Source organism: Plectrocnemia conspersa, unplaced genomic scaffold (assembly GCF_051122295.1).
Source record: "Plectrocnemia conspersa isolate PC_06_02 unplaced genomic scaffold, ASM5112229v1 ptg000010l, whole genome shotgun sequence".
Lineage (NCBI taxonomy): Eukaryota > Metazoa > Arthropoda > Insecta > Trichoptera > Polycentropodidae > Plectrocnemia > Plectrocnemia conspersa.
The window spans coordinates 14,855,897-14,881,535 of NW_028277174.1; the positions used below are offsets into that span (position 1 = coordinate 14,855,897).

General features: G+C 30.8%; 4 protein-coding genes across 6 annotated transcripts; 2 read left to right on the forward strand and 2 right to left on the reverse strand.

The window, feature by feature from the left end:
* The first annotated feature begins 1,046 nt into the window (after positions 1-1,046).
* LOC148230711 (ATP-binding cassette sub-family C member 10) lies at positions 1,047-12,301 on the forward strand. Its single transcript, XM_088193884.1, has 21 exons — positions 1,047-1,178; positions 1,252-1,883; positions 2,898-3,024; positions 3,091-3,255; positions 3,320-3,560; positions 3,635-3,899; positions 3,961-4,198; positions 4,343-4,611; positions 4,669-5,056; positions 5,211-5,333; positions 6,344-6,457; positions 6,530-6,709; positions 6,774-6,925; positions 7,420-7,914; positions 7,981-8,113; positions 8,188-8,361; positions 8,551-8,757; positions 8,826-9,057; positions 10,650-10,841; positions 10,911-11,142; positions 11,209-12,301. The coding sequence occupies exons 2-21, from the start codon at positions 1,260-1,262 to the stop codon at positions 11,470-11,472; spliced, it is 4,815 nt and encodes a 1,604-aa protein (XP_088050010.1). The 5' UTR covers positions 1,047-1,178; positions 1,252-1,259; the 3' UTR covers positions 11,473-12,301.
* A 527-nt stretch (positions 12,302-12,828) lies between these two features.
* Positions 12,829-13,562, reverse strand: LOC148230712 (ejaculatory bulb-specific protein 3-like). The gene is made up of 2 exons (XM_088193887.1): positions 13,235-13,562; positions 12,829-13,159 (listed from the first exon to the last, which is right to left on the reverse strand). The coding sequence occupies exons 1-2, from the start codon at positions 13,428-13,430 to the stop codon at positions 12,969-12,971; spliced, it is 387 nt and encodes a 128-aa protein (XP_088050013.1). The 5' UTR covers positions 13,431-13,562; the 3' UTR covers positions 12,829-12,968.
* Positions 13,563-15,799: 2,237 nt separating this feature from the next.
* On the reverse strand, positions 15,800-18,782 carry LOC148230713 (DNA polymerase beta-like). 2 transcript variants are annotated; one of them, XM_088193885.1, is made up of 5 exons: positions 18,096-18,782; positions 17,913-18,035; positions 16,433-16,607; positions 16,175-16,364; positions 15,800-16,034 (listed from the first exon to the last, which is right to left on the reverse strand). In XM_088193885.1, the coding sequence occupies exons 1-5, from the start codon at positions 18,515-18,517 to the stop codon at positions 15,940-15,942; spliced, it is 1,005 nt and encodes a 334-aa protein (XP_088050011.1). In that variant the 5' UTR covers positions 18,518-18,782; the 3' UTR covers positions 15,800-15,939. The 2 variants fall into 2 exon arrangements, with proteins under 2 accessions (XP_088050011.1, XP_088050012.1); XM_088193886.1 differs by lacking the exons at positions 16,175-16,364; positions 16,433-16,607.
* Positions 18,783-20,432: 1,650 nt separating this feature from the next.
* LOC148230714 (uncharacterized) lies at positions 20,433-24,300 on the forward strand. Of its 2 annotated transcripts, none has more exons than XM_088194486.1 (7): positions 20,433-20,502; positions 20,874-20,938; positions 21,003-21,078; positions 21,155-21,228; positions 21,320-23,604; positions 23,678-23,809; positions 23,901-24,300. In XM_088194486.1, the coding sequence occupies exons 1-5, from the start codon at positions 20,475-20,477 to the stop codon at positions 22,160-22,162; spliced, it is 1,086 nt and encodes a 361-aa protein (XP_088050612.1). In that variant the 5' UTR covers positions 20,433-20,474; the 3' UTR covers positions 22,163-23,604; positions 23,678-23,809; positions 23,901-24,300. The 2 variants fall into 2 exon arrangements, with proteins under 2 accessions (XP_088050612.1, XP_088050613.1); XM_088194487.1 differs by having other exon boundaries at positions 21,320-23,005.
* Positions 24,301-25,639: the final 1,339 nt, after the last annotated feature.

The window sequence follows — 25,639 nt, forward strand, 5'->3', positions numbered from 1 at the left end:
TTACGCAGCGTGACATTTTGAGATATTATTAGACTTTGTGATTAAGCAGCTACCTTAAAAAAAATCTTAAATTAATTTATAGGTCCCATTTATTTATTTAGGTTTCATTATGGCCGAAACTCGGCGGCGGTTTTGGCTGACTCGCAACGACCGGTTGCTGCCTCGTACACCGGTCATCGTTAATATTCTAAATTGTAAACATGTAAATATATTCAATAAAATATTACTCCACCTGTCATCTCCCGTCACCAAAAAATAATATTTGATATAAATAAAAAATCTTGTCAATCATTATTTGTGTATAAAATAACACAGTGATAAGGCCAACTGTTAGGTTTAAACAATAAATAATATTTTTGGTTTATTGTGAAACTTACAACATACGGAATTCAGACCCCATCTCTATATTAAATCTAAGCTTTACTTTTGTGAAATAAACGAAATAATTAAAAATGTCATAACATAGCTAAGTAATTCGTATAATATTATATTTTTTAAAAGTAGCTCTATACTTATATATTATAATATTAATATTAACGGGTTAACATATAACGCCAAACTGAAATCTGAAAATAAGTGCATCTATTAGTTTTGTAATCTAATGTATTATAGATTTTAACCATTTCATATCATAGTGCTTTTATAGATGGGATAATTTGTGTTGTTCATACAAATTTTAGCCATAGTACGTAAATGAACAATCCCCCAGAAATGATTTACGGAGTAAACCTTCAAAAATCTAGATATCTTAATTTAGACATTTTTATTGACTCTGACGCAAAACTGCAATTTGATACTAAACTAATATAACGTGTAAATAATTGTTTAATATCGTATTTCACGGTTTTTTTAGAAAAAATGTTTAGCTTTATAAATTTAAGCGATGATTTTAATTTATTAACTTTCACGCGCCTATGCTATACCACTTTGTCAAAGAATTTTGCAAGAAACAGATGAGTGAGTATATCGGACGATTAAACATATTTTGATCGGTTAGGCTTACATTAAAATTCAGCTTTTTTGGCCAAAATTGTCAGTTGCTTAAACCGGAATCTACTTTGTCGGCATACTTCAAAGCGCTGTCACATTCAGGTGTTCTCTATGCGATAGTAAATATATCTGTCAAATCGTCTTTGGTTGATTTTGTGCACATTCAAGATATGCGCGAAAAATTGAGGGTATTGCGTTATAGTCTTGGTTTCGTTATCGCTTTCGAACGCTGTCAAATATTGTTATATTTAAATATTTTAGAAGCTGCCATGGATGCAAATGACATGATAGACTCTGAGATAGAATGGAGATGGGAGGACATGTGTGGACCTGGCGGCCTCCACCCGTGGAATCCCAAAATACACGACATGGGCTACTGCTTTCAACGCCTATTCTTACTCATACCTACGTTGTTCCTTTTGGCGATATCTTCGTCCTATTACGTCGGCCGCAAGGTTAACTGGGTGATCAGAGGAAAGCTTCAAGAGAGAGCGATATTAATGCGATGCGTCTTGGTGTTCGTCATGGCTGTTTTACCGCTGCTCCAAGGATATAAGTTTCTCGTGGAAGAAAAACGAGCATTGGCCATTGACTATTTTACGTGTGGCACTGAATGCATAGCTTGGTTTGTGCATTTTGGCTACTTACTGGCTTTGCGCGACAGATTAGGTATCAGCCCTCGAGGTCCTGTGTTTATATTGGTCTTGTGGAGCATGACGGTCGTATTGAGCGTTACTTCGTTGAGGACTCTGATTTTGTTAGAGCAAAATTATAGCATAGCCATGGCTATGCTGGTATGTCAAATTAATTATGCTTTTACTTTGCTTCCGTCAGCTGGCGTAACATCTCCGACGTACTATTCGACCACATTGATCGGCTCACAATATGCTCAGGTTAATAATCATATTTTCAATTTACTGGTTTATCATTGAGAACTGTTTTTCAAGTCTATTCGAACAAATCAAATACACTAGTAGATAAAGGTGTTACATCACATAGTCAAACATTTTTGTCGTAGATTAGCTTTTCCTACATTTTCCTAATCTTACAAATTAATAATTAAAAATAAAATCAAGCTAGGTCGTATTCACATATGCTTGAATACGAATATGCAAATTACAAATAAAATGTTGCACAATTTAATAAGTCTTATTGGACATAGATATATTTATTTAATGCTCGTTTTTTATTATGTAATGCACAAACAATTCGTTTTATGGAACAAAGTATTCTTTTAAATGCACATAACTCTGAAAATAACTGCCTGTTAAATCGCACCCGATAAGAATAAATAGTAATGCTCTATTTTGTTTCTTATTGCAAGTGAAGCAAACATTTTAATGTGTTACCAGATAAAACCTTCTCTTTATCCTCTTTTTTAAGTAAATATATTTTTGTAGGACACAGGTTTTGATGCCTGTTTTTAAATGTACCTGGACTACATTTTTTAAATCTGACCAAAACTGTTCTTAAGAGTCCTCACAATGAAAATTGCCGCCTCTTTTTACATTTAAATCCTCCCCCCCCCCCTTTAGCACTCAAGAACAATATAAAGTAAATTTTGTTTATACCAAGTTAATAAAATAAACCAAGTGTTAACATGAATGAAGGAAATATGTACACTATAATTAGTCAATATAAGAATTTTATTCATGCAAAATTAAGGAATTTACAAAACTCACTCACGTCTTTAGTTGTTTATATCTAAACCTTCACTAGTGGCTTGCTTATAGAGCAAATTTAAATATTCTTTATTGATTAGCAATAAAGAAGAAAATATTGCCACACTATTTCGTTGTAAGAAAGTTTGCAACGCAACCACACTAGTATTCAAAAACTTGACTTATATCAACCATTAAAATAATATAATATTAAAAACTAATATTTTTATATTGAATATATTTCAGTTAAGCGAACATTATCCATTGTTACAAGGACTGGTTGAGGATGATGGCGCATTAGGTACTGCTATGTCAAACGTACCATGTTTATCAAAATTGCTATTCTATTGGGTACAACCGTTATTTATTAGAGGTATTAAACATAATCTAATTATTGATTGATGATTTACTTTTATTTTAATATCAATATTAATTTTAGGATTGGAGAATAAGCTAAAAGATCCTGATGATTTATTCGATCTGCCGATGCACTTGTCTTGTGAAGTGATAAGCACTAAAATTGATAAAGCCTTAATTGGAAATGTCGATATGTACCAAAGTTCTTCAGATAATTTTGATAGAAGTACTGATCTACAATATAGAGGTATTTTTTATATATTTTAATTGTTCAATGTTCACATTGTCCATAAATGTTATTCTTGTTTAAGGATCTTACGGAGCTATAAACAGAAACGATATAAATAGTATAATACCGAGTATTCAAGTCGTACAACCATCAAGAAAACATAATGTATCATTATTTCGAGCACTTCATTCAAGCTTTGCCTTCGAGTTTTATAGTGTAGGTATTTTGAAATTGCTCTCAGACTTTGCCAATTTCGCTGGACCTCTCCTTTTAAATAGATTGGTGACTTTTGTTGAAAGTCCCGCAATGGATGTTAAATTAGGGTTAGTGAGCCTATTTATATATCATTTTTACAATTAATAATTGGTGTTGTTTGATATATTATTTTAAATTTCAGTTATCTCTTTGCTGCTGGACTTTTATTTTCATCTTTGATAAGCGCTTTCTGCGATTCTCACTTCAATATGTACATGTCAATCATTGGTATTAAAATGAGGGCTGCGATCATTTCAGTGGTGTTTAGAAAGACACTATCTGTCTCGACTAGAGAACTTAATAACAATCTAAGTGTCGGCGAAGTCACGAATTTTATGTCCACTGATACTGACAGAATAGTTAATTCTTGTCCGTCTTTCCATGCAGTTTGGAGTATACCTTTACAGGTAATTTATTTTAAGATATATTTTATGTAATAACACAAAGCTGTATTAAATTTTATTTTAGCTCGGTGTAACACTCTACCTATTGTATACACAAGTTGGAATAGCATTTTTAGCCGGATTGGTCTTTAGCATAGTGCTCATACCAATCAATAAATATGTCGCGAACAAAATAGGTTCTTTGAGTACAGATTTGATGAGGCATAAAGACGGAAGAGTCGGTTTAATAATGGAGCTTATAAAGAATATTAAAACCATCAAATTCTATGTCTGGGAAGAGTACTTTATGAATAAAATTCTCGGTAAGTTACAAATAGTTTGACACAAAATAAATTCAAGCCCTTCCTATTAACCTACTATATGTACTTACGGTCTAAAAATACTTTGACCATTTTTGGTTTAATATAAATATATTAAAATATGAATTTAATAATGCATTATTTTAGATGAACGATTCAAAGAGATTAAGTATTTGAAGGGTCGCAAATATTTGGATGCAATTTGCGTATTTCTATGGGCAACTACTCCGGTGATCGTTGCCACTTTGACCCTTTCAACCTATGCATTGTTGGGTAATCAATTAAAGGCTGCAACAGTTTTTACGACCATCGCACTGCTCAATATGTTGATAGCTCCGTTGAATGCTTTCCCTTGGGTTCTGAACGGATTGACGGAAGCTTGGGTGTCTGTCAAAAGAATTCAAAGACTCTTAAACGTATGTTGCATGATTTACTTTTATTTTTGCTATGATATGAAAATATATTATTTTCAGTTGGACGACTTGAATGAATATGAATTGTACTCTGATAAAATTCACGATAATGAAGATAATGCTGTGATATCGATGAAGAACGCCTGTTTTACTTGGACAAAACCAAACTTGGTCCACCATGATAATGCGAGATCGTCTTTCAACGGTGCTAATAGATATGGTAATGTACAACAGACGGATTCTACCATTGAAGCTGCTATATCTAGAGTGAACGATAATGTGACGGAAGTGCTGTTCAAGTTAATAGATCTAACGTTCAATATAAACAGAGGCGATTTCGTCGGTATTATTGGTAAAGTTGGATGTGGAAAGACATCGCTTTTTAGCGCTATTTTAGCAGAGATGCCCAAGATTGGTGGAATGGTATCGAAATCAGAAAACTTTTCAGGTACTCGTTTACTTTTTAAAATACTTTCATTTTGTTTTTTAAATATTAGATTATAAAATATTTGAGCTAGCATTACACTGATGCTTAACATTGGTTAATTGAGTAAAGTTTTAATAAAAACATAGTTTTGCTATAACATTTTTTTAATTTTAAGGCTTTGGATATGTGAGTCAAAAACCATGGTTAATACAAGGCACTATAAGAGAAAATATTGTGTTCGGCAAAGCATATGAAGAATCTAAATACAGAACAATTGTGGATGCTTGTGGTTTATCTGGTTTGTATTTTTTTTTAAATATATGAAAGGTTGATGCATAAGTTTTGACGTATTTTTTATGCTAAAATTTTTTTTTTGTGATCAAAATCAAGTCCACACAAAATAAATGAAAGTGGTTTTTCTTAGAAATTGTGCCTTGTCTGTGGCTTGATTCATATAAATTTATCTTAACACTTCAAGGTTGGATTCCGATTAACGCGCTTTTTGGGGACCCGATTGTACAGCCGGAAACGTGTTAACACGCTTTTATGAAAGATTCTTACTAACATCTTTAAATATTTTAGGGCACCAAAATGGATTAATTATATTTTAGATGGTATATTCTTCTAACATATGTCGTTATTATAATTCTTTCCATACAATATTAAATAATTAAAAAAATAATTGATGGTTTGAGTTTTTGTAAAAAAAAACTTTTCGAATATTCTTATATATTATCCTAAATAGGTTTATATAAATGTCACACCATAACAAATTCTCATTTAGAATTGATGCCGGCACATTCTAGAGAAAGTGAATATTGTCTATTATGAACTTCTGAAACTAAATATTTCAGTCAAAAATTAACAAAAAGATCAGACAAGAATTGGTGTCTTTTATTACGATAATTGACATACAGTAGAACCCCCAATAGCAAGATAAATAAAGGACATGCTATTTAGGTCAGTGTAGTTGGGGTACTAGAAAATATTCATACATTTTTTTGCAATACAAATCAGGCGCGTGTGGTGAGATATCCTTCTTTTGACACGCTTACACATAAAGTAACGGGCACCCAAAAAGCGCGTCCCCAATTTAACGTGTTATGGGGGGGGGGGGGGGGTCTACTGTACCCATGTGACGATGTCTCAACAAAAATAATTTAGCATATCAAGCATTCACCATATTCTCCAGACCTTGCTTCTTTTGACTTTTACTAATCTAGATCATTCATAAAAAATGTATCAAACCATTTGTGTCAACTCAATATATAATTATCGTTATAGTTAATAATATTAATCGTGTAACAGATGACCTAATACTATTGGGAAATAATTCTAAAGTCGGAGAAGGCGGTTGTGCTTTGAGCGGTGGTCAAGCAGCGAGAGTCGCTTTAGCTAGAGCCGTTTATCAAGATAAGCAAGGTATTGATTGAAATATTATTTACGTACAAGATGAAATATAATCTACATATATTGATTCATTTTTATTTTTAGTTTACTTATTAGACGATATACTCTCAGCTGTCGATGTTAAAATAGGGAATCACATATATCGTAAATGCATTATGGGACTCTTAAAGTATAAAACACGCATTCTTATAACTCATTCAATGCAATATTTGAGAGAAGCGCATAACATTATTGTGATGGACAATGGAACGATCGCTCAACAAGGTATATATTTTGATTAAATGTTTAAACTAAATATTATAGTATAATCACATACTGCCTTTTTTAGGCCCTCCTAATGTTATATTAAACGATATCGATGACTATCTCAATACTGATGCTAGTGATAATGAATCGGCGTCTATTATTGCTGATAAAATATCACCTCTGGATAATATATCCTTAAGAGACGATCAGTCAAACAATAGCTTATTGGATGAGGTATGTACTTTTTAATAAAAAATTACATACAGGCATAAAAAAAACATTTTTAATAATGCTGGTATCTTCTAAAAAACATTTAAGGATTTAAAAAAAATTGCTAATAAGCATCCCAATGATGTTGAACAGTCTTGTCCTTAATTACACATGTCAAATAATGGAAGAGGAAAAAAAGAACCCCACACAAAGTGATTAATAATGTCATATTTAAAGAACTTATTTGTCTTTTATTTTTCATTAATGAATTACAATTTCATACTTCATAATCAGTAATAAATTATTATGTTTCTTTGAAACTATAAAAAAATTTTAAAAATCTCTGTACCTTAGTTCTACATTTTCTACAAAAATATTCATGATAATGGACTTTTATGGTCATTAATTAGTCTCATCTCTTTTTAAGATAAAAAAACTCGTTTATAAACTAGACCCTAATTTTATTCCTGTTTCTGAGAAAATAAAATTAATTTCACATGATTTCTTATACGTTACAGGAAGTCAGTGCGGTTGGAAACGTCAACTTTTGGGTGATAGCCATGTATTGGAAAAGCATCGGACATTGGCTAGCTTTAGCTGTACTCATGTCGTTGATACTCATGCAAGTATCACGTAATTCAACAGATATTTGGTTGGCCTACTGGGTCAACAACATTATTCTTCCGAATTCGACAAACTTAACCAACTCAAATGCACTTCCAAAGCCATATTTAAACAATACCTTCAACAACACACCGATTAATAAATACTTCATGGATGACTTCTCGTGGGCTAAAGATGTAGCTAGACTGTTTCATTATAACAACACACTACAACTTATCAAACCAGAGGTGTTGAAGATGGATAAAAAAGTATCTTTCTATCTATCTGTCTATGCCGGCTTTGCATTGTTGAATGCCATTTTTACACTGCTCCGCGCCTTTTTGTTTGCTTATGGTGGAATCCAAGCTGCGATCAAAATACACAAAAGGTTGCTGAAGATTGTTATAAAGGTATTTATTATAAATAATATAAATTGAATAGAATGTTTATTATGATATGCATATTTATTTAAATAGGGTAAAATGAAATTTTTTGATATAACACCAGCTGGACGAATATTGAATAGATTTTCTTCGGATACATATACAGTGGATGATTCACTTCCATTCATCATGAATATATTATTGGCGCAAATCTTCGGCGTAATAGGTTAATATCACATTAATTCAAAATTTAATATAACTTATATGATGTGTAATTAAAAAAATATTTTAATCCATCAGGTTCAATCATATTGACTGCTTATGGTCTTCCGTGGGTTTGCTTAGTTATAGTGCCTTTAATACCAATTTACCATTGGCTACAACATCGCTATCGTATTACGTCAAGAGAGTTGAAGCGTTTAAATAGCGTGACGTTGTCTCCGATATATTCATACTTTAATGATACTCTTGAAGGTGAATTTACTTTCTTTAATTAACAAATTTAATATATGATATTTTAGTTGTCTAATGAAAGAGCTTCAGGATGGATTGTAATTTATTTATTTTTAAATTGTTCAACGGCTCAATCTATTAATTGCATCTATTTTTTTGGAAATATAAACAACTTGACTACAATCTCTTTTACATAAATATATTTTTTAGGTGCAATTATAATTAGAGCATTCAATCGGTCCAGCCAGTGGTTGCAAAACGGTGAACATTTTATTGAGAGATGTCAAAGAGCAATATTTAGTAGCGTAGCAGCTTCTCAATGGTTAAGTTTAAGGCTGCAGTTGATGGGTTCGGCGATTTTGGCAGGTGGAGCTGTGGTCGCTGTAGCTCAGAGGAATCTTGATATGGTGGACGCTGGTATGCAATTTATTATATATTACAAATATGATACTTCAATGGTAATTTAACGATAATTTGCTTTATAGGTTTAGTAGGTTTAGCCATTTCTTACGCTTTGTCTGTCACTTCTTTACTAAGCGGTGTTATAAACGCTTTTACGGAAACCGAACGGGAAATGATTGCCGTCGAGAGAGTCGGAGAATACATTAACCAGATCGAACCAGAGGGCAAGGATGGTGAATCAAATGAAATAAGTCCGCCTTACGGTTGGCCAAACATGGGAATTATACACTTCAATGATGTTACTATGAAATATCGGTCAGTATTGAAATATATTAGTATTTATTTTTCCTATATATGTGGATATTTGCTATGAAATATAGTAGTATTTATTTTTGCTATATATGTGGTCTATTTGAGCCTAATATTTTGTTACGTTATTTAAAACACTTAAAAAGTATCATGTCAATATGATTGTCGGAGCGCTTTGTATTTAAATAATTCATATTTTGAATCATCGTATCATACCCTATCTAAGACTTTTTCAATAATGAGCATCGATAATCCTGTTTTTTTTTTCATACTAAAATTACCTAAAATATGCTTTGTTAATTGGTTGAGTGTATTTCGCTAAAATCAAATTGTTTATTTATATCATCATACAGAGTGGTGCATAAAGATCTCCCGCATTTTGAAAGAGTATACAAAATGAACAAAGCTATCTAGAAAATAATTGTAAATATTTCTGAAAAGTACATAAAAAATAGTTTTGTTTTATTGGATTTTAAAAATCATACACAAATGACAACCGACAATGCTTATACATTGCTAAAGACGTTCCCGAAATTTCTACATCGCTCTCCAGATCATCTCAGGCAGAACAGTCTCGATTTTCTATCTGATACTTTCCTTCAAATCCTCAATAAATCGAGGAAGATGTTTGAAAACCTTTTCTTTTTTGTATCCCCAATGGCTCTAGGAAAACTGCTCAAAAATTTCTGCACTCTGCGGTTGACATAATCTCTCTCACTTAATCTTTGAGACATCATTTTTTAAGAATACAGTTTTATATGGGTATGTAAAATCCTCCTCAAACTCCAATTTGCTATCCCCAGAACAACTCAGCAGTTGCTGAATGGATGCCTTACTGCTTCCACGTTTTCTGGCATTCTAATGATTTTAGGTCTGCCATGTGATTTTCTTTTCAGAGTGGATCCAGTTGCCCGAAGATTAGAAATCCATAGCAAAATTGTCTTTGAGCATGAAGTGTGTAAGGAAGGTTCTCTACGTATTTACAGAACTGTTGTTCTCATAATACGCTTGAACAACAAAAGCCCCTATTTTTACCTGTCAATTTACGATGGGTACTGAAAACGGTAAAGTCTAACCTATCCCACCTCTCTACCCCTACTACAGATCACACAGTACTCTGTACTACTGAGGAATTTATTTTATACGATAAGATTATTTTTTCGAATATTTTACCAAGAGAATAATAGGACGGTAATTGATCGAAAATCGTCTTTTCTAAATTTTTTAATTGAATAGATTTTTGTATTTTTACATATAGTGAGAAAATGTTCAAATGATAAGCATGTAATAAATATTGTAAATATGTAGTGAAAGTTATATTTATTTTTATGAAGGGAAAATTTTTGATACAAACAAGTATTATATTTTGCGCTGCCTTTAACACGAATTGCATTCCATTGAATAGTTTTAGTTGATTCAAATTCTTCAACAGTATAATAAGTCTATCAACCTTGAGGATTAGTATGTACTGTGTTAATCCACATTCAGTAATGATTTATTCTTTGTTCTGTCAAAAATCAAATTTTGAAAAAAAAAAATGAAAAATATATGGGATCGATGTGTTTAATATAATTATTTAATAATTGTAAACTTTTTAGGCCACATTTAGCTCCATGTTTAAGAGAAGTATCGTTTGAAACTTTACCTGCTGAAAAAATTGGAGTGGTTGGTAGAACCGGAGCTGGTAAAAGTTCGTTACTAATATCTCTATTTCGTTTGTCAGAATTGTATAGTGGTAGTATTACAATTGATTCTGTGGATATCAGTAATTTAGAACTATCAACTTTGAGGTGTGTATAATTTAACATATATTTAGACTTATGAGTTTTAATAATAACTAAATTATATTTTTTATTTAGGTGCCGAATTGCAATAATCCCTCAAGAGCCATTCATTTTTAATGGCTCAATACGCGAAAATTTGGATCCTTTAAAACAATACAGCGACTTTGAACTATGGAATGCGCTTGAAAAGAGTGGGGCTAAGCAAATTATAAAACATAAAGGTGGATTACACATAACGGCTTTGGGACTCTCCAGAGGACACATGCAACTTTTATGTTTGACTCGTGCTATACTGCAAAACTCAAAAGTTCGTCGTTTTATATTATCATTTTAATATATCTTAGGAATTGTTAAAATGGTTAAATTATTCTAGATTTTATGTATCGACGAAGCAACTGCCAATCTCGATCAAGAAACTGACAGATTAATTCAAGAGACGATAAGGTGCGTCTTTAGAAAGAGTACCGTCATCACCATCGCCCACAGAATAAGCACCATTTTAGATTCGGACAGGGTTTTGGTCATGGGCGACGGAGAAGTGCTCGAGTTCGATAAACCCGAACGGTTGTTATCTAATCCTGATTCACACTTTTATAAGCTTGTGAATCAAGACCACTATGAGGAGTATACAAACTGATGACAAAAGTCTAATTATTTCATTTAAGATTGTGATTACGTCAAATCTAAGTCAGACAATTAGTCACTCCACGAAGACGTTTTTTCACTTAAGGATTAAGATAACCCTTGTTTACAATAAACTTTGTACATGCATACGAATAATAAAGTGGCAGAGTTACTGTTGATGGTTAATTTTGACGACATTAGGGGATCAACAGTGATTAAATAATTAATGGCTGTAATTAGTATAGTTGGTTACATTATTTATTGTATGTATGTACATATTAAACATAATGTATATTTTATTATGAGCTTTGATACATTTTTTAGTGAGAAAAATGAGTGCATTTATAACTATCAAATATCGATAAATATTGATACATGTGATTATAAAATAATTTTGTTATAGAACTTACAGAAATTAAATTGTATTGTATAATATACATGCACAACTTCTAATAACAAAAGCAGCTGTGTTACTTGATAGCAATTGATAGAAAATTGTTAATTTAAATGTTTACACGAAATGTTCTATTACAAAAAACTTTCCAGGATTATTTCATTTTAAAATATTGCGTACTTGAAAAGATCTTGAACTTAAATCCCTTTTTAAATATTTCTCACATGATTTAATACAATAATCTCAACCCCTCTCTAGTTTCTGAAGACACTAAATTCTTCTTCTGGAATGCTGTTAAGGGCTACTTGGCAATATCAGAAAAATGCATTCTTTTTAATTGCTGTTTCATTTGTAGGAATAAAAAACTCTTGACAATTTATAAAGCTCTATGTAAAATACTGTATTCTTTCTATTTAATCAAATATGTAATAGTAATAAATCAAACTTCCACTTTTGTATTGAATTTATAAATGTTAAGTAAATTTTCAAGACTTGAATACTCCAATATTATTATTTTTTTTACTTTTAAAGGCTACTTTTCACTACTATATTTGTTATTAGATGTCTTATTTGCATATCTTATCATTTTTTATCTTTCCTTGATCATTTTTTTAAAACTAAGACATTCCATTATGTGTTTTGTCTCTAGTTAAAATAATTAAAATACATCGAATTAAAAATGATTTAATTTTATTTGATTTAAAGACAAGAAATTTAGCAGTATTTACTAACTATAGCAATCGTTTTATAAATAATATAAATATACCAACAACAAGATATTAAACATGGAATCTTATAGTCTTATTTGAGTTTTTCTACATTTTTATTTTTCTGCTTACACTTAATTTATACATATTTTATTTTGTATTATATGGTAATATTATAAGTAGAAAATAAAAATATTTTTTTAATAAATTAATTATTTGTAATATATATTTTATATTTATAAATATTACAAATTATTACATATATATCTACAAAAATGACTGTTTCATATATTGATATCGAAAAATATTATTAGCATTGAAATTATAACATTATCACAGTGCTTATGTTTTTTATATGTATACATTTTTTAAATAAAAAGTAATAAATATATATTATTTCTTTAATACCTAATGCACCGGCTGTCTAATAAATTGTTGTTGATAATTGTTGTGATTGCCTTTCGGATCATATTTAGTCAACAAAGCTCTCCAAATATCAGGTCTATTTGCTGTTAAATAAGCTATGATTCTCATCGAGCCATCTCTTTGACGAGGTGTACAAGAGCTGCATCGAGTTATCAATGCATCAGGTAAGATTCCTATTAATTAAAAAAAAATAATAAATAAATTTTTAAGTACAATATGTACATATATTTCCTTAGAAAAGAACTCACTTTTTAATTCGGCTCCGTCCGGGGTACAGCGTCCGGTTTCCAATAGACACTTGATGTATCCATTTAATATTCTAGCATTCCTCAAAACATCTTCTACATTTACATTATCGTATTTATTTGTGTATTTATGTTGTATTTGTGCGAGACAACTTGAGAAAATAGTAAATGTAAATATTCCAAGTAGTACACGATTCATTTTAACAGTTTATGAATGTTTGCTGTATGAAGTTATAAATAAAAATGTCTCGTATCACTGTAGCTGCTGTATTTATATTGGAAATTTTCGGAATTGGAAATTGTAGAGTGCTTATGACCACTTAACATACTATCAATGGAGAGTCAGTGGTTGTCAAAACCTGTTTTGAGAATGTTCTCTATAGATTTTTTGTGTAGTACTATTTATGTATGTATATCAGAGGTGGCTTTTAGGTCCTGGTAATTTTATAGTTAAGCTGGATAGTTTTATTTTGTGGAAATATGTAAAATAATAACAAATGTATTCATAGTTTAATTAAAAATAAAACTAAGGCTACATTGGCGCGTAACGCGATTTATTTTTCGTTAATAAAATGATGAGATAATCTATTATTTGGGATATTTTCCTAATTAACTATTATTTTTTAATTAAAAAAGTACGATGTTGTTCTTATGAATCGCCCTATCAATGATTTATCGATTGGGTTGTAAGATAGTAAGTTTTACTTGAAAACTGCTGTAATTCATTATCTTGTTTTAAAAATCGCATTTCCGTTAAAAATACCCTAGAGAAAAATATCGGGACAAAAATGTTTATAATACCTACTAATTTATTTATTTGAGTTCTTTGGATTTTAAGTACCAAAATATTTTTTTCGTTAGCGTTATACAAACGATATTGCTTATCTTAGTAAACATATATTAAAAGCACAAAGAAAAAGGCCAGTGCCAAATACAAAGGATAGGTTCCATGCTCAAATATCTCCACCGAACAGGTGCACTAAAAAAGATACCAAGCATCCATGGATTCACATTTCATAAAATTATGATGTTGGCAAAACTTAACAATTTTTTAATCATCGCTATGCATATATATCTAATAAAAATATGTTTAGTCAATGAAAGGATGTTAGATTTCATTGAATTCCTAAAGGGTCCGGAACATTGCTATACTGAATTACTTCATCCATAAACTCCAGTCAGGAATTTACTTCCTTTAGATACTTCCTCTGAAAACTTTCTTTAAACACTTTAAGATACTACACTAGCTCTTTCTTGTTCAAAAACAGCTTTTTGTGGCCTACAAAATGTTCTTCTTTCCTTCGAAAGCCGTAGATAGTATTTTTCTGATGTATACTATTATTTGTACTATGTATAATACTCAAAACTTTCTCGATACACACCCAATTTACTTTTCTTAGAGCAAAATATTTTTAAAAAATTGGGCTGCGAGGCCTTTATTATATAAATAAAGTGAATGAATGAAAAAGCTACCAATATATACATATGGCCTATCAACTAAAATTAATATTCGAATATATCTCTGAAAGTCGACATCTAAGATTGTGAACCTCTAATATAGTATATTTCAATATATTAAAAATATTTAATATGTATTGAATCCATTAAAAACTCTAAAATACGTTGGTACCACTAACATATAGGTATATATTTTTTACCTCAAAACTATGTAGTTAATTTTGATTCCTTAAAATTTTAAGATCGTTATTGAGAATATTTTTTTAATTAATATTAAAATGATATATATCATTTTGAGAATCTTTGTTGTGAAGGTTTGCCACTTTAAAGTGATGGACATACATATATGTATACATTTATCACCGGTCAAGTTTCTCTTTAAATAGCGCTTATTACTCTCTTATCAGTTCTTGCCCGCAGGTAGAAATTTTTCCAAACTACTTTAGACATTTTCATCAATACATCAAGATAATTTAATTGTTAACTCTTAACAACAATGATAACCGTAAAAAGCATTTTTGAGTGGTTTATGTTTCAATCGAAGTTTAGCAGTATTAACATGTTTAAACTAATTTATAATTTTGTAAATTCATAGTAATAATAAAAACATGAAATAACTAATTATTTTTAAGAAAATAAATTGGAAAGTATTGTTAGTTGTATGTACTTTCAATTATTAAATTCCATAGAGTTAACTGAAAGTAGCTTTAAATCAATCTCAACATGACTAATATAGGAAACATGTATGAGAAAGTAGTTTATGATTAAAATCTACTAATACCATCTATGAATTTGTAGTATAATTTTTTCATGCACCTTGTCTTTTTTATATCTCTAATCAGTTAATATTTTTAAGTCTTACCAAAATTCTTCTCAAAACTACTTCTTGTGATAATTAAATAATTAGGCCAAATTTAGAATATCTTCGCCCTAATTAACCATAATGCCATAGTTTTCATATAATAGTGCAAATTTTCTCAATAATAAAAAAAAAAATAATAAAAATAAATCAAAGTGAAAAAAATAGCTTTGCCTCTGCTGTTTGAGCTTTATAAAAAAGGCTATGAATTCCATAATGTTTTTGGGGTCATGACAATACAAGACAGCAGATCGTTTGTAGATGTTTATTTAACTTTTTTGTTACATACATAATAGTGACCCAATAGGGAAAATTTGCTACGTTATATGGTGCATTAACAATAAACTCAATCGAGTTAAGTGGTGTTGACTTTTATATATAAAATGTTATTTTACATACTTCTTTTTTCAGGTGTTTTAAACGGATAGTCAATATAATCAAAAATATCTTGCTCACTAGTAATTTCTACAGCTTCACCGGGAACACCTATAAACACAAATTACTATTAATAAACAAGTATAAAAATAAAGACTTGAAACATTTCTATATTATTTTATACAACAAACTAATATCAGAACAATATCCGCTACACAATCATAGAAAACAAATCTAAAATAATTTAACACCTGTACAACCAACAGGTCTCAGACAGTACTCGTTCAAAGTGAAACCTTTTTCTAAGGCATGTCCTCTCATCGTCTTATTGAAAACATCACTTCCAGTAAAATACAAGACGGCGCAATAATATTGATCTGACGGAATATATCTTATATCCAATCGACGGGCTGTCGCATCTTTATCCAATTTACAAACACCCTTAAATAATTTTAAAATAAATAATATATAAAATATTAATTTATACTATATTAAATTATTATGTATACCATAAATTTATTTGAACCAAGCGATAGACTATCAATGACAATCTTTTCCGATTCTAATTGGGACACGACGCTTTTCAAAGAATCGTCTTTTTCTCCCTTTTTGGTCGCCAAACTACTAATATATTTTGGATGAGTCAGTAAAACGTCAATATCGCCACTTGTCATCTTTCCCCTTCTGTTAATTTGAAATATATAAATGAGAATTTATTTAAATATGTAACTGATCAAAAAGTTTAATAGAATGGATAAAGATATTAGTCACATTCACACTCTCAGCCAAATTATTACTACCGTAATACTAGTGTTGACTCAATGAAATTACCAGTATTAATAATTTATCCATTTTTGTACCTTTTTATGTAATACAAATTAATATTTTAAGCATTTTTTTATAATAAAACTGTTTACATTATTCAATCATTAAGTAGGATTTTTTTAATATATATTTTTGGCAAATTAATTGCATATATCTCATTATGTAAAATGGTTTGGATTTTAAAAAAACAGGAATTAAAAACCCTTAGCGCCATACACTAGCAAATTTAAAGTTTAAGCATGACTTTGGTTCGGAATAATTTACACAGCCGACACCACAACCTGACGTGCTAATATTCAGACACCATTTACAGATTAAATGTAATGTCCATTACGGGGCGTCATTTCAGCTTTTTCCAGGGGGGGGGGGAGACAAAAGTTAGCTAGTCAGTGGGCATTTTTTTAATATTTCGATTTCATTTCATAAAATCGTGCCATTGTGCTCAATTCTAGATAATGCTCGGCTATCTAGAATCCATATTAAGACTTTTTATAATAATATTACGACTTACATTAAGTGAGAATCGAATAAATCATTTCTAAACCAAATTTTGACCAATAGGAAGAGGCAAAAACTGCTTATTGACCAAATTTCGGTTTGAATATACTTTGACCAATACTCTCATTTTAGAAGTCCATAGTAATATCGGTATGGATAGCTATTATATTTTTAAAACATAGTGCAATATCAAAGTGCAGACAAACTATGGAGCAATATGCGAGGTCTGTCTGTGATTTTTCTACTGCTTATTTCCCCCTGAGAGATGAGATGGCTTAGTTTGTATTTTGGACTTGACCTAATGAAAGTTCTAAAACTATAATTAGTTTTAGAACTTTCATTAGGACAAATTGGGTTTGGTTAATTCGAGTAGGTTAGGTTTGGGTTTGAACAGCAAATGGACGTTTCGGAACCGTTAAATTGAGTTTCATAGGTATTTTAGAGCGGAATATAATTTCATTAGCTCCATCAGCTAAATTATATTTATGCTAGTAGAAATATATGTGTATTTACTGGTGAAAATGTATTTGGATTTCACTAATGAAAATATGACTTCACCAAAAAATACATTTTCTCTGTAACATCTATACATACATTGCAAATAAATAAATAATGAAAAATGTTACAAAATGGAAGTTTCGAATTTTTTTGAACTATAGATTTAACCTGTAACTGCCGCAAATTGTTATGTTGTATTGAGAATCTAAAGCTGATATAGCATTTTGGAGTAGTTTTTCAATTTCAATTATTTCCGATCTCGGTATTGGTTTTTCAAAGTCTTCAAAATATCTGTAATTAGAAATAAATAATTATAGATTCATTTTTAGTTGTTAACTAATAGATATATACTTCAGTCCGATGAGTTGATGATGAGTTAGCTTTAATTTATTATCTTCGAGATCTGTCAGTGTTTTTACACCTAGGTCCACCAATTCCTTGGCTTTTGCTGGACCGATACCACTGACCCTGGTCAGCAAAGATATGGCAATAACGTCTTCATCTTTGTGAATGTTTTCAAGCTTTTTAAGCTTTCCTGTGTCTATGAATTCGTCTATTTTTTTAGCAATCTTATCTCCGACTCCCTTCAGTTTTTTCGCTTCGTCTCCAGACTTTATTCTTGCCGGTTGAGCTGCAAGAACGCCGGCCGCCTTTTTATAAACGTTGAACTTATGTATGTTTCTATTGACATTCTTTTCATAGTCTGCTAATTCCAGCAGAAAATCGCAAAACTCCCCATTCGGGTTGTCAGAGTGGGATTTTCTTTTGCTCATTGGTGATTAAGTTAAAAAAGTTTATTACTAAGTTTCATCGAAATTGGTAAAGCAGCAGTCGTGGATAATGGTATGTACACAGCAAATAGTCATAAAAACGACCGAAATGTGATCATAGGGTGATGTCAATTTTTCGGCAAATTTAATACCTTTCTATGAGAGAGGTATAACTTGTTTAAAAATCTAATAACTGTTGGAAAATGTTTATATTTAGAACACTTTTTGACAATCAAAGCATATGTGACATAAGATAATGTTGCCACTCAAAATAATTCATTTCTATCATTAAATAAAATATAAAAATGATTTTAAAAAGACAAAAAAGATAAGCTAAAATTAAAATATTTTATTTTATGGAAAAAACTGTTTAAAAAGGCTTTAAATATTGTAGGGAGCCCACTTATATGACTTATATGATTTGTAATTAAATGGTCAGAATTTAAATCAAATTTTGGTCAAAATAAAAATCAATTTTCGGTCAGAATTTTATTAGGAAAATGGTCAGAAAAGATATTGAATGGCCAAAATAAAAAGATTAAACGCTCAGAATAAAAATAATAAACGGTCAGAATAAAAATTGTATACAGTCATAATAAAAATAACACATGGTCATAATAAAATAGCTTGCTGCCATAGTCACATATTTTACGCAAGAAACTTGAAGTTAATCTATTTTATTATCCCATTCCAATTGTGGTGCTCACATATGCGTCTTCGCTTTTTGAATAGTTAGTCATAGATTGGATGACAATTACAAGATACACCGAAATGAGAACAAATCAATACAATATCATTAAAAAAAGTTAGGTTGTTTGGTTATATAGTGAAATTTGGCTCGAGCGGTAGTGAGGCGCCTCCCTTTTCCTTTATAAATTTGTAATTATTAATAAATAAAAACTATGTTATAAAATAAATTTTGTTTTATTTTATAATGTTACACTTTGATTATCATTCACCTAGAGAAGAATACATACGCCGAGCTGCATATGGTCCTTTATTAAAATTATATCGAAGATTTGGAAATAATTGGTTGGACATACATAACACTATTGCCAACTGAAAAAAGCGAATCTGACCATGTGTCAACATAAATCTTACAATTTAATATTAATTCTGACCGATCAGATTTTAATTCTGACCAATTAATATAAATTATGAGAATCTAATATTTATTCTAACCATTTAATATTTATTCTGACTGCTAGTATTCTGGCCGCAGTATTTTGCCCAATTAATATAAATTCTGACCCATGCAATATAAATTCTGACCAAAACCATGTTAAAATTCCGACCCGTTCTGCATTCGGACGCGTCGTTTTCCGTCAACTAAATAACCATGTAAGCAACTTCAAGTAATTCAATAAAACATTACTATGGCGGCTCAATCTGTATCTAATTGCCATCCGTCACCATCTCCTGGCTAAAAAGCATACGTAAATTACAAATTTGGCGAGGGGGTGGTGACGGGTGGCAATTAAACGCAGATTGAGCTGCTGCAGTAATGTTTTTTGAAGTTAAGTTTTATTGTAATTAAACATTGTATTAATATTAAGGCGCGAGTCCAAGAGGAGAGAAACCCCATCATGTCACTGTTACCCAAGTGCCGCCAAGTTTTGGCCATAGCAAAATTTATATTCAAATATTAATAGGCCCAAACAAAAATAACTCTAATTTTGTATCTTAATTGGTTAAAATCACATTTGTACATTTTTAAAGAAAAGGAAATTCAGAATTCTATAAAGGAAGAGTATTGTTTAAAGAAGAGTTTATCGCATCTGTTTAAGATGTTAGCCCAAATTTTAATATAATAAAATACAATACATATGTTAAAATAGTATTTAAGAAATAAAATTAGAATTGAGACTCGAAATATTTATTTTTGTATATTTTGGTCAAAATTGTAAGTGCTTAGACCAAATTAATTAAAACTTAATTTTGACAGCTGACTCACATTAAAATGTCGCATCCATCTTATATCAAAAATGGTAATAAATAAATTATAAATATTAATTTAGTTATGTCTCAACTGAGTTTGAGGTCACTGAAAAAGTATCATTTGGACTAAATATCACGTCTTGACGAAATAGTATATTTTCAGTCATTAATATATTTATTTACAAAAAAAAATTATTATAAAAGGTACAGTAAAGGTATGCTAGTCCAAAATGTTTCAAACAAATTACCATTACAGAATAACAAAATATAGTCAACAAAAAAACAATAAAATATTGTTAATTAATATTCACTAAAAACTATAATTTTGCTATAGCATTACAAGATTATATGAAATATTATGCACATTAATTTATTATATAATATACTACTATATTTGTATATTAACAAAATGTCTTTTTAGAACCAGGCGAAGAAAACAGCGTTGCAATAATTGACAATATTGACACAGTTGCATATGAAGTTAAGGTTATTAATATTACTAATAATGAATTTGAAAAAAGTACAAGATTTTAAACTTTAATTTTTTCAGTGTGAATATATTAAAAATGAAGTTGACAGCAATAATGATTGGAATAAATACGAAGTAGACGACTTGTTTGAAACAGGTAAAAAATTTATACTTAAATTCAAGCTGTATTTTATTACATTTTATTGTAATTTACGATTAATCTATATTTTTAGAAATTCATGATGTTAAAGATATACTCCATGAAAATACTATCAATAAATGGCCAAACGATCTTTTAGAAACACAAGTAATGGTCAAATTTATATTATATTAAAATATTAAATATTGTGTTGATTTAGATTTTTAACAAATAAAATAAAATTGATTTATATTTTTAGAAACCAGAAAAAGAAAAATATGTCAATAATTCTGATAAAGTTCAGCATTTTTATGGAGATGGGGAGTTGACGTGCACATATTGCCATCGTTTGTTTCCTAATAAGAGTACACTTGTGCGGCATTTGCGAAGTCACAGTGACTCGAAGGACTTTGAATGTGAAAAATGTGGAAAAGCATTCAAATATAGAAATAGTTTTTTACAACATATTAAGATTCATAATAATCCTAATGAGTTGATGTGTATATATTGTCATAAATATTTTTCTAGTAAAAGTAGTCTTTTACGGCATATGAAAATTCATAGTAAGTTTATGGACTTAAAATATGAAAAAGCTGAAGGTACATGTGATGGTGGGAAATCATTTACTTGTGAAAATAACTTTTTACTGCATATGAAAATACATAATGATATTAAAAAGAAGTGTGTATATTGTCATAAACGGTTTTCAAATAAGAATAAACTTTTACGACATATGAAAAGTCATAGTGAATCTAGGAATTTTGAGTGTGAAAAATGTGGAAAAGCATTTAAACACAGAGACCACCTTTTACGGCATATGACTATTCATAGTGAATCTAGTTATTTCAAATGCGACAGTTGTGATAAAGCATTCAATCTAAAAGATAACCTTATTCAGCATATGTATATTCATAGAGATGTCAAATACAGGTGCATGTATTGCCATAAATTGTTTCCACAAAAGAGTAAATTATTACGGCATATGCATATTCATAATGATTCTAGGAATTTTAAATGCGATACATGTGGAAAAACATACTTATATAAAGAACATCTCTCACGGCATATAAAGATTCATAGTGTTTCTGCTACTCTAAAATAATTAGTTGGACAATGGAAACTATTTTCACAAAGTCAGTGCAGTTGCTGACATGGACGATACTAATTGCCAGTTGTGAAGATGATCCATGAGCTATAATACGCTGTGAAATCAATGGCACTGCACTTAAATATAAAGAAAACAAAGTATATGTCAGTGAATAAAGCTAGTTCAAATCAAGACTGGGTTTGACCAAGACAAGTTTGTTGATCTAGGATCTCTTATCAATGAAACAAACTATGTTAGTGCCGAGATTGACAGGAGACTATTTTTAGCGTAAAAGGTTATGGCCATAGACGTACCTTACACATTCAGTCCATGATCTTTATCGTAAAAATACTGATAGCGGACTGATGGACTGACTGACGATATTACACGATCAGTCAAGACTGACACCAGTCTTCTCGAAAACGCTGTCAAGTGATACGTTTTCCGTGAGAAAAGATGATGAATTGTAATTAAAAAGAAGCTAATATTGCAATAATAATAGCTTTGGCTACAAAAAACTAAAGAATGGCTACTGAAAAAATATCTCTACACGCATTTGAACTTATTGAATGAAAGAAGAGAATCGAAGGAAAACGTGGATTTCGATAATTATTATAAAATGCCTATTTTGACCACTTGTTGAAATTGGTTAAGCCGTACTTGATAAAACAAGATATATGCATGAGAAATTTGATTAGGGCTGAAGAAAAAGTGGCTGTAACATTACGATACTTGCTACTGAAAGGATCATTAAAGATTTGAGATTCTTAGTTATAATTTCATCAGCTGCTATTAGTCAGGCTATAATGGATACATGTCAATCACTAATTTATGTTCTTCAGTCATATAAATATAAAGGTAAGTGAAATAAAAGATTAATATAATTTTACATTGTATATTTTACGCATAAATCAGTAATATAATATATTGAACAAAAAAAAAGCAACTTAAACAAAGAATAATTAAGTACAATTATGGTTTAAGTTGAGAAAATAATGACCCGGTATTGTATATAAATTCCCCATCTTGTGAATTAGTCGCAAAAGACAGTGCAGAAGAGAATGGAATTAATGTAATTTCGTGTTTTGTATTAAGTGAGTAGCTAGGAGATGGTTGCAGAGATGCGACTGGAGTATGTGAGTAATTTGAAGATGCCACAGGTGAAGGTGTGACTGGTATTTTTAAATTTCCAAATTCTGCTTCAAATGGTATATTGTTAATAGTTTTTTTGGCACATAATCTTTAAATAGGGTCGAGTCAATTTAAAGTGTCTGAGCACTCAAATGCAATTGAGTTGCTGCAATTTTTATTAGGTTCAGATAAATATGCACACATTTCTTGATTTTTGTCGAACGCGGTGGCGGCATGAGAGCAATTACAGAGAAAATGTGTTCAGTACTTCCCGAAGAAGAGCTTTCTTGCAATTCCATTCTTTGTTGTCCTTGTAATTGTAGTTGGTCTGAATTATTTGTATTTTCTTTAATTTAAGTAACAAGAGCCTGTAACAATATTTTGCAATTTATTTTTTAGATGCCGTTGACAAAAGAAGAATAGAAAAAGATTGGCTCTGATTTTGGAGAAAGATATCAGTTCTGGAATAGCTTAGGAGTTTTAGATGGCAAAACCCGGCACATTCAGGAGCATTATATTATAAAAACAAAGGTCACTATAGCATTAGTAAATTTGAAGAAATATTTTATAATGATTGATGTTAATGCTAATGGCCGTTTACTATTCTACACAAAATGTTTAGGGATTATATGAAAAATGCGATTTAAATATACCAAATATTATACAACGCCACTGCCAAATACAGCTGAGGCATTTCCTTATGTTTTTATATCATATGAAGCTTTTTCATTGGAAAAAACAGAAAGAAGCTGTATCCACAAACTGTGTGCAATACTGAGCGAAAAACATTTAGCTACCGACTGTCACAAGCTAGATCAGTTGTTGAAGGTGCCTTTGGGATACCAAGATCGAAATTTGGAATTTCGTCCTTCATAATTTAAGGCAAAAGCGCTTTTAATTTGAAGAACAATTTCTGAAACATTACAGGTAGTGCTTGGTCTTGATGATGACTTGTTGTTTTGACAAGATTCGTTCGAAATACTCATACTTGTATCTAAAACGTAATAAAGTTGTTAATTGTCTTTACATGTTTTATTTATTGTTGGGGAAAGCATCGCATTTGGAAAGCTAGTGCTCGGTGATGAGCTCGGTCTTGTTGAATCGTTGGTTTGTCTTGACTTGTTAAAAATACTTCTTAATTCAGCATTATCAACCAACGACCTAATTTGCATACTCAATTGAATTTGTTCATACAATCATACAATGTTTTTACAATTTTCGCCACGAATTGAAGAAATCGTCTGTTTCATCCAATTCATTTTGAGACAGAGTTGCTGTTCGCTGAGATATTTCTTTCAGTAGCTGCAATCGTTCCTCAGAGTGTGTTTATTTTTTTTCTCTCATAAATTTGACTTTGTTATTATCAGCATATTTTTTATTATGTTCATTACAATTGAATCTTGTCATATTATTCGTTTCATCAATGTGAGATATGTTCTTCAATGTCAGCCTGTGTATACTCCATGATTTCACTCTCGTGGGGCTCATCTCCAACAACATTGGTAATAGAGTTTCTTTGTGATAAAGGAATGCTATCCAAGAATGATAGGAGATCAGACCTCTTCTTCATTGTTTCTCCTCCTCAACCAGCGCCAGGTTTTCCTATATGCCAAATATAATAATCCCTTATGCAGCCCCATCTTTTATAGCAGTCAGTACTTGAAAAAAATAAAAATGATGATTTTACTTATATTTTTCAGGTACAATAATTGGCCACGGGAGAGTTTTTTTGATCACATACTTTCTAGTATCGAGTAAGTCATTCATGGATAAGTGTCATAGTAAAAAAAGTTGCTGAGGCCAATATCAAAATAATGTATAGGTTACTTATATCATCTCCTACCGGCGATCAAGTATAAAAAATCAGTAGGTTCTTTTTTTAAGTATAATTTTGGTGATGGATGGTAATGGGTGGACACACAGATTGAGACGCTGCAGTAGTATTTTGTTGAAAGTATATGAGGTTACATCTTAGAATATATGATGTTCGGTGAACGGTGCACAAGGCACGTACCAGCCGTCGCTCATCCATCAAAGTTCGCCAACAGAATGTGCCCTTCACGCCGATGTTACCAGAGTGCCGCCAAGTTTTGTCGGCACTCTGCGGTGAAAAGCAACGACAGGTGGCGCGCGCGGCATTGTGGCGGCGTGGTCCTCGATTATTCGATGACATATGGCGCGCGGTGGTGTTTGTCTTTGGGGGCACAGGCTCTGCTCCTAGGGCTCTAGAAACACTACTTATGGGAGCGTGTGTAGGGTTTCACGAGGCGCGAGGGCGCAGCCCACAGCGGTGCGTAGCGTCAACTAAATTGCTTGGAGTTGATATAATTATTTAAGTAGAATAATTTTGAACAACTTATG

Excerpts from the sequence above, each read along its gene's own strand:
- LOC148230712 (XM_088193887.1), bottom strand. The coding sequence starts at position 13,430 with ATGAATCGTGTACTACTTGGAATATTTACATTTACTATTTTCTCAAGT. Across the intron at positions 13,160-13,234 it reads GGACGGAGCCGAATTAAAAA|GAATCTTACCTGATGCATTG; the intron begins GTGAGTTCTTTT and ends TTTAATTAATAG.
- LOC148230713 (XM_088193885.1), bottom strand. The coding sequence starts at position 18,517 with ATGAGCAAAAGAAAATCCCACTCTGACAACCCGAATGGGGAGTTTTGC. Across the intron at positions 18,036-18,095 it reads CATCAACTCATCGGACTGAA|ATATTTTGAAGACTTTGAAA; the intron begins GTATATATCTAT and ends TTCTAATTACAG. Across the intron at positions 16,365-16,432 it reads TTGGTTCAAATAAATTTATG|GGTGTTTGTAAATTGGATAA; the intron begins GTATACATAATA and ends AAATTATTTAAG.
- LOC148230714 (XM_088194486.1), top strand. The coding sequence starts at position 20,475 with ATGTCGCATCCATCTTATATCAAAAATG. Across the intron at positions 20,503-20,873 it reads TCCATCTTATATCAAAAATG|AACCAGGCGAAGAAAACAGC; the intron begins GTAATAAATAAA and ends ATGTCTTTTTAG. Across the intron at positions 21,079-21,154 it reads AGACGACTTGTTTGAAACAG|AAATTCATGATGTTAAAGAT; the intron begins GTAAAAAATTTA and ends CTATATTTTTAG.
- LOC148230711 (XM_088193884.1), top strand. The coding sequence starts at position 1,260 with ATGGATGCAAATGACATGATAGACTCTGAGATAGAATGGAGATGGGAG. Across the intron at positions 5,057-5,210 it reads GAAATCAGAAAACTTTTCAG|GCTTTGGATATGTGAGTCAA; the intron begins GTACTCGTTTAC and ends TTTAATTTTAAG. Across the intron at positions 9,058-10,649 it reads GATGTTACTATGAAATATCG|GCCACATTTAGCTCCATGTT; the intron begins GTCAGTATTGAA and ends TAAACTTTTTAG.